This window comes from Scyliorhinus torazame, chromosome 12 (genome assembly GCF_047496885.1).
Source record: "Scyliorhinus torazame isolate Kashiwa2021f chromosome 12, sScyTor2.1, whole genome shotgun sequence".
Taxonomy (NCBI): domain Eukaryota; kingdom Metazoa; phylum Chordata; class Chondrichthyes; order Carcharhiniformes; family Scyliorhinidae; genus Scyliorhinus; species Scyliorhinus torazame.
In genome coordinates, this window is record NC_092718.1 from 171,992,698 (window position 1) to 172,001,053 (window position 8,356).

The 8,356-nt window shown below is 52.1% G+C and overlaps 1 protein-coding gene across 2 annotated transcripts in view; it reads left to right on the forward strand.

The window, feature by feature from the left end:
• The window catches only part of LOC140386745 (fibrinogen-like protein 1-like protein), a 241,160-nt gene extending 233,140 nt beyond the window's left edge, over positions 1 to 8,020 (forward strand). For both annotated transcript variants that reach the window (XM_072469389.1, XM_072469388.1), the window contains 2 exons: positions 2,970 to 3,098; positions 6,714 to 8,020. In XM_072469389.1, coding sequence (XP_072325490.1) covers positions 3,002 to 3,098; positions 6,714 to 7,342 — 726 coding nt within the window. In that variant the 5' untranslated portion in view covers positions 2,970 to 3,001 and the 3' untranslated portion in view covers positions 7,343 to 8,020. The remainder of the gene's footprint in view (positions 1 to 2,969; positions 3,099 to 6,713) is intronic.
• The last annotated feature ends 336 nt before the right edge of the window (positions 8,021 to 8,356 follow it).

The window sequence follows — 8,356 nt, forward strand, 5'->3', positions numbered from 1 at the left end:
GGACAGAATCAGGAAGGGCTTAAGTGCCCACAATGAGTAATCTATTGAAAGGAGAGGCGGTGGCGTAGTGATATTGTCACTCGACTAGTAAGCCCAAAACCCAGGGTAATGCTCTGGGGACCTGAGTTCAAATCCCGCCGCTGCAGATGGTGAAATTTGAATTAAATAAAAATCTGGAATTAAAAGTCTAATGATGACCATAAAGTCATTGCCGATTGTCTTAAAAAAACAATCTGATTTAATAATAAAACTAATCTTTACCGTCACACTGCAATGAAGGTATTGTGATAAGCCCCTAGTCGCTACATTCCAGCACCTGAATGGGTACACAGAGGGAGAATTCAGAATGTCTAAATGACCTTATAGCACGTCTTTCGGGAGGAAACCGGAGCACCCGGAGGAAACCCACGCAGACATGGGGAGAACGTGCAGACTCCGCACAGACAGTGACCCAAATCGGGAATCGAACCTGGGACCCTGGAGCTGTGAAGCAACAGTACTAACCACAGTGCGACCGAGCCACCCAGGGGAAGGAAATCTGCCATCCTTACCTGGTCTGTGACTCCAGACTCACAGCAATGTGGTTGACCCTTAACTGCCCCCTCAAGAGCAATTAGGGATGGACAACAAATGCTGGCACTGCCTGCAATGTCTACGCCCCATGAACGAATGACAAAAAAACATAGGGCGGGATTCTCTAATCCCGCGGCAGAGTGTCTACGCCGTCGTAAATGCCGTCGGCACTGGAGCAGTTCACGCCGCTCCAGCTGCTGATCCTGACGTGGATTGGGCGCCGCGGGATCCGTGCATGCGCAGTGGCGCCGTCGCCAACGCACGACTGAGCAGTGCCTTCCTTCAACGAGCCGGCCCCGATGCAACATGGCGCAGGACTACAGGGGCCGGCGCGTAGGGAAGGAGGCCCCCAGCCAGAGAGGTCGGCCCGCCGATTGGTGGGCCCCGATCGTGGGCCAGGCCACATCGGAGGCCCCCCCGCCCCCCCCCCCCCCCGGGTCGGACCTCCCCTCTCCCCCACAGGCCGCCCCTGATCCTTCAACGCCGAGGTCCCGCTGGCTGAGAGCAGGTGTGGATGGCGCCAGCGCGACTCGTTTTCATGAAGGCCACTCGGCCCACCCCGGCTCACAAATCGGCGGACCGGCCGCATAGAGCGGCGCGTGACCGCCGCTGCGCCAACCACGCCGGCACCAATGGCGCCAAATCTCCGCAGCGTGGAGAATTGCGTGCCAGCGTCGGGTCAGCGTGGTGCATTTCGCGCCGGTCGCAGGGATTCTCCGGCCCGGCCCTGGGCTGAGAGAATCTCGCCCATACTCTTCGGGCTCAGATATAAAGGATTACATTTGGCCAAGGTAATAGAAAATGACAGATGCTTGTGAATGTCACCTGCAGGAGAACAGAAATGGAGACTAGGAGTAGCACAAAATAAGAGACATTCGCTTATTGTTCAAATCACACAAACTGTTAAAGGATTAGAACAGGGAAATTGTTACCATTGCATCTGACCAGCTTTCTCTGTTAATCAGAATGAAACTGCCGGAGACAATGAAAGCTGTTCTACACCAGAATCAAGAGCAAACCACATTTAAAATTTAAATTTAAGATTGGTAAAGCAAAAAAGGAGCATTTCCTCTAATCTACAGATTTAATTTAGCCCATTAACCTATTAAACTTCATTCTCTCTCAGGCAGTCTTCCATGTACTTCACCAACTCACTTTTCCTTCTTTCTCATTCCATTCTTTCTGCCTGTCTTGACTTCTCTCTTTCTGAGATACATTTCCTTCTCTTTCACCTGGCTTCAATATTGTGGCATTTGTGGCATGCTTTCCCTAATTTAGGTGTGGCCTCAACTCCACTTTCCCTTCTGCCCCCTATACTATATTACGCCCTAATCAATCAAGAATCTATCTAACAGAGTTGATGTGTTTGGTGCTCTGGATCCGTGGAACACATACAGGCCACCAACACTTAAAATAGTGCAACACTATTTTATTAAGTTAGAAACTGTTGAACATACTTTCACTGTGGGTTAACACGATGTTAGCTTAAATTAAAGACCTATGCCTGTCCTAACCAGTCTATGCACTCAGCACATGGTGAAGATCTGTGCTGTAAGCTGTAAGCTCTGTCCTTCTAGGAGGCTGCATCCCGAATGAGCGGGAACTCTGATGCCCCCTGTCTTTATAGTGAGTGTGCTCTAACTGGTGATTGGCTGCGGTGTTGTGTGTGTTGATTGGTCTTGCTGTGTGTCCATCAGTGTGTGTGTCTGCACCATGATATACTGGTGTATATTATGACACCAGTCTTAATTCAAACATTCTAACAAGACAGGGATACCTCCAGAGCAAGCCACAGTAGCAGGCCTGTAGTCTGCAGCTGCTTTTGGGAGCTTGACCTTTGACCCCCATCTGCAACCCTGGTGGCAGAGTCTCCAATTCTTGATGTGGGTGGGGGGGGGGGGGGGGGGGGGGGGGGGGGGGGGGGTGAGGGGGGGCGGGGGGGGGAGGGGTGAGGTGGGGGGCGGGGGGGGGGGAAGGGGGGGGAGGAGAGGAGGTGAGTGGTGGAGTCTGATCCTAAGCATGGAGGTAGGTAGACCACGGCCCGGTACTCCGGCTCCACCTGGCCCACAAACAATTCCAAAAAGACACTGACCCATTGCCGAAGCTGTCCTCACCACCTTTAAACTGCTGGCTTCCTGAGAAACACAGGCAGTTGAGGGGGAACATGTCAGGGAAGGTAAATCAGCACTCATTGTAGTATTTGAATAGCTAACCCACTTTCTAGAAGCATATTTTCCAGCCTCCATTGCTGCCTTCCTGAGTCTTGCATTGTGCCTCTCTCCAAAGCTCGCACCGTTACTGCTTAACGCATACTACTGGTTCTTGCACAGTATGTCTCTGTCCAATTGTTGTAACTGTCTCATGACTTGTAACGCTGTTTGTTTTGTAAATCTCAGGTTGTGTCCTGACTGCAATCATTCTTCTTGCAATGGGTGCTGCAAACTGTGACGAGGAAATAGCCAACCTGCACATGTTACCTGCTGAAGAAAGGACCACCAGAAGTATCCGAGTAAGACCTCCATCTGGTTAGTATATGGGGTTCTGGTTAGAAAATGAGCTCAATTAATTTTCCTTATGATCTTTGTTCAAGATTAATCACCAAAATTGGCTGGCTTGACCCAAGAGCAATTGTGAGAATAGAGTCAGACTCCATCGCCCTCCTTGGCAACAGTAAAGTTAAGGCAGTTTATTTCCAATATTAGCGTCGCATTTAACCCTAATATGAGATTCTGACTTCATGGGCCAAATTCTCCGTTATCGGCGCAAAGTCAGCCGATCGGCGCAAAAAACGGCGCAAATCTGACTTGTGTCACGCCGGAAAAATCGTTGCAAAGTCTCCGGCCCGAAATGGGCTAGCAGCAACGTGACGGGATCCGCGCCAGGTGGACCAACTCACTTGCCCTCGCATCCCCCTCCCCGGCACGGACCCCCTCATCCCCCTCCCCGGCACGGACCCCCCCCCATCCCCCTCCCCGGCACGGTACCCCCATCCCCCTCCCCGGCACGGAACACCCCCCATCCTCCTCCCTGGCACGGACCCCCCCATCCTCCTCCCCGGCACGGACCTCACATCCTCCTCCCCGGCACGGACCCCCCTCATCCCCCTCCCCGGCACGGACCGCCCCCCCCATCCCCCTCCCCGGCACGGACCACCCCCCATCCCCCTCCCCGGCACGGACCCCCCCACCCCCCTCCCCGGCACGGACCTCACATCCTCCTCCCTGGCTCGGACCCCCCATCCTCCACCCCGGCACGGACCCCCCCCATCCTCCTCCCCGGCACGGACCTCCCACCCCCCTCCCCGGCACGGACCACCCCCCCATCCCCCTCCCCGGCACGGACCCCACCCCCCCATCCCCCTCCCCGGCACGGACCCCCCATCCTCCTCCCCGGCACGGACCCCTCCATCCTCCTCCCCGGCACGGACCTCCCATCCCCCTCCCCGGCACGGGTCCCCCCATCCCCCTCCCCGGCACGGACCCCCCCAACCCCCTCCCCGGCATGGACACCCGCCCCCCCCCCATCCTCCTCCCCGGCACGGACCCCCCCATCCTCCTCCCTGGCACGGACATCCCATCCCCCTCCCCGGCACGGACCCCCCCCCCATCCCCCTCCCCGGCACGGACCCCCCATCCCCCTCCCCGGCATGGACCCCCCCATCCTCCTCCCCGGCACGGACCTCCCATCCCCCTCCCCGGCACGGACCCCCCACCCCCCTCCCCGGCACGGACCCCCCCATCCCCCTCCCCGGCACGGCCCCCCCCCCCCTCAATCCTCCTCCCCGGCACGGTCCCCCCCATCCTCCACCCCGGCACGGACCTCCCACCCCCCTCCCCTGCACGGACCCCCCCCCCATCCCCCTCCCCGGCATGGACCCCCCCATCCCCCTCTCCGGCACGGACCTCCCATCCTCCTCCCCGGCACGGACCCCCCATCCTCCTCCCCGGCACAGACCCCCCTCCCGGCACTCGCCCGGAGCCCAGCCCACTCTAAACCCCCCCGCCGCACACACACACACAAAACCCTACACACACCTCTCCCCCACACATTCAGACTGCGGCCACGCCATCGCCTGCCCAGCGGCCAACCCCCCAGGCCGTCACTCACCTCCACGCTGGTCGGCGTGAGCCTGGAGCACAGGTTCACGCCGATGAAAAGGAGGTTTGATTTACGTCGACGTGACCGGTCATCACGTCGACGGGACTTCGGCCCATCCGGAAGGGAGAATATCGCCAGGCCCAAAATCGGCTGCCTTGCGCACACCCGTGCCATTCTCCGACATCTGCGGTGCCATTAACGCCCCGCCGACTTTTCTCCCTTCAGAGACTTCGGCAACCGGCGGGGGCGGGATTCACGGCGGCCAACGGCCATTCTCCGACCCGCTGGGGGGTCGGAGAATGACGCCCCAGATTTCCACCATCACTGAGACTACTTATTTCCCCCTCAGTAACATTGGCTGGCTTGGCCCCATTCTCACCTCATCACCTGTGGAAACTCTTATTCACAGTGTTACCCCTCAACTTGGTTATTCCACCCATGCATAGCTGGTATATCCTCCATGAATTTGAGGCCATCCAATTCCCTGCTGCCCGTGTGTTAATTTACACCAAGTCTTGGTTTTAAAATTCTCTAAGTCTGACCTCTTGCATCCCCAATCGAATTGCTTCCCCATTAGTGGTTGTGGCTCAAGTTGCCCCAAGCTCTGGAATTCATTCCGTCCACGCTCCCCTTCTCTACCTCACTTTCCTGCTTTAAGACACCCCTTAAATTGCTGGGAGCCTCCTGCTAAATGGAACAGGAGGATTAACACAGCAGAGTCAGAGCATCATTAGTAAATGCCAATATCTTTCTCAGATGGTTAAAACTGACACTATCGGCAGAATCCTGAGTGCTCCAATTCTCTTTGAAATAAAGGAATGCACTACACCCACAAAGATCACTGCCCACATGGGGTGAAGCCAACATTCAGAAATTGCATCCTATCCCTTACCTTGTATCCCCTCATCACTCACCAAAAGTTATTAATCTTTCACACTATAGGAGCGAGAGTATAGATTAAGGAAATGTTCATTAAATTGAGGAATATAGTGAGTGGGGTTTTCCTGAGTTCTGTGCTAGGTTCTTAGCTTTTACCATGTATATTAATAGGTTGGGTGAAGGAATAGTGAGTTGGTTGTCTCAGTGGGCAAATAGCGCTAAGTTATGTGACACAGATTTCTGTAGCCACTATTTGCTGGAACTTGAAAAAACATCTACTCTAGTTAAAACCTTGGCCAGGGATAGGTTTGTGAATATGAAACCACGGTCTTCCCCATTGGTGATACACAAATTGAGTCCTAACCTTTCAGCGAAAACTTTCACTGGCACAAAACTGTCCACTGAGGTCCAAACGAATACCGACAGCCCCTTCCCCCTTTGATTAAATAGGCTGCAGATTGTCATTGAGATAGACTCTCCCTTTCCATTTTCACCTCACCTCACTTGGTCACCTCCTACATGGTCTTGGCATCTCCCTTCCATTTCAACTCACCTCTCTTCCCGCTTTTCCCAATCTACACTCCTTTCTGCTCATTCCTTTGTTCTGTTGTCTTTTCACCTCATCATTCTTTTTTATTTCTCTTTCCTGTTCTATCCTCCTGATCCCTGTCCCTCATTTCCTATTCATCCTCCAATTCATGCTCTCCCTCCTGCCTCGGTTTCTCCCCATCCCCTTTACTTTCCCCTATCCTTCATTTCCTCCATTCTGCCCTCTACAATTTTCCTACCCTTCTTGTACAATCTGTCCCCCTCCATCCTGACCCTGCCCCAGTCTCTGTCTACATCCATCCTCATCATTTACTGTTCCTTTCCCCACCCAACATTCGCCTGCCTCCTCTCCCCTGATGGTTGCTCCCACTCTCTCCCTACCTCATCCACTTTTTATTCTGTCCCCATTCCTCCTCATCTCTCCCACACTTTGTCCTCTTTCTCACTCTCTCCTTCACTCTGCCTTTTCCTCCTACTTATCTTCTTTCAGTCATCTCCGGTCTCACACCTCTTTCCATTCTTCTGCACTTTTCTCCACCACTCTTACCCATCCCCTTTCCTCAACCCTCTCTCCTTTCATCAACAAATCAATCAATCTATCTTCCATATTGCAGGTTATCCCAAGGATTGCAGTGCTATCCGAGGTAAAAGTGGACTTCACGTCATCAAGCCTAATGGGTCCCCTCCACTTGTTGTGTATTGTCAATTGAGCAGATTTGGTGGTGGATGGACCATGATTCAAAAGAACACTCGGCGTACTAAAATTACCTGGAAGGAATCCTGGACAGCCTACAAGTTTGGGTTTGGCAATATCCTTCAGGATCATTGGCTGGGAAATGAATATATATTTAAGATCATAAGTCAGGGAAATTACAAAGTAATGTTCTTAATTTGTAATCGAAGCGGTAGAGAGCGTGTTGCCTATTATGACTCATTTGCTATTGCGAATGAAAGAAGTGGTTACCAACTGAGCTTAGGTCGATACTCCGGAAATGCAGGTAATGCTTTGATTGGAACTGTGAAGAGCGGTGTACATGATAACATGAAATTTTCAACATTCGACCGAGACCAGGATTTGTCAAGGGCAAACTGTGCACAAAGTTGCAAGGGTGGCTTCTGGTATAACAGCTGTTACAAGGTTAACTTGAATTCAAAATCAATCTTCTGGTATGGCTTTTGCAATGGTGACTGCATGCTTTCTCAGATTCTGATCAAACCCAGCAATGTGTGTCGGCGGGTATAATAACAACGAATTTAGAGCTGGTGAGTTCCAGGTGATCTTTCACCCTGACAAAGGGGAAGAAGCCACGTGCACATTATATGGGCTTTGTTCTTAACTCCATCAGTCTGTGCATCCCTCTGCCCCACCTAGGTGCCCTCTGTTATAAAATTGTATCTGGCCTGTCTGCAAAACAAGAAAGCAAAATATCTGGGATAGATTTATCTTGTGTATTGAGATTTACCTATCTTCTCTTTTGGGGAGCTGAATTTCTGTGTGAAATGCCAGATTTAGAATGAAGAGAAGCCAAACCTGTGGATTGGCGATTGGCTGTATCTACATTGCTCAAAGAATCAGAAACTATCACAAACAAAACAAGCTCAAAGATCACTCTCAGACTTTCCCCAGCTTGGATCTCAGTTTTGAGATTTTACAGGTTTGCACTTAGAACAATCTTCAAATGTATTGATATATTTAAAAAGCATTGTTACTTTGTGATAGTTGTTTGACTGTGTTTATTGTTGTCACCATAAATGGCAGCTGTGGGAAAGAATAGGACCCTGGGTTGAAAATCAGATATGGCGCGAAAATGTTGAGCTACAATTCTGACTATTTACACAAATTGGTGTTTCATTCTGTGTATAATGTTGATCAAATTTCTTTTGGTTTGCTTATGGTTGCAATAAAATCTACTTCAATATCTTCTGATGGTTTGCGTGTCTCTTCTGTCTTGGACAGTCCCTCAGCATCGAGGCTGACTCGCTTCCATTCCGGGGAGTTGGGTTCTGTGTTTGTTGAAAAGTCCGGCCCTGGATCTGCTGACTCTGCCACAGGTTTGGTAGGTGGGTGGGTGGAACGCTCTATGTTCTGTGCTCTCCTTTTGCTGTTTACTCTTGCCCTCCACATGCTCCACCCAACGACGCTCGAGGTGATTGGCGCCTTTGCAGATGCTTTTTCTCCAGTTTGTGCATTCGAAGGCAAGCTATTCCCATCTGTTGGTGGAGATGTTGCATTTATTTAGAGAGGTTTTCAGAGTGT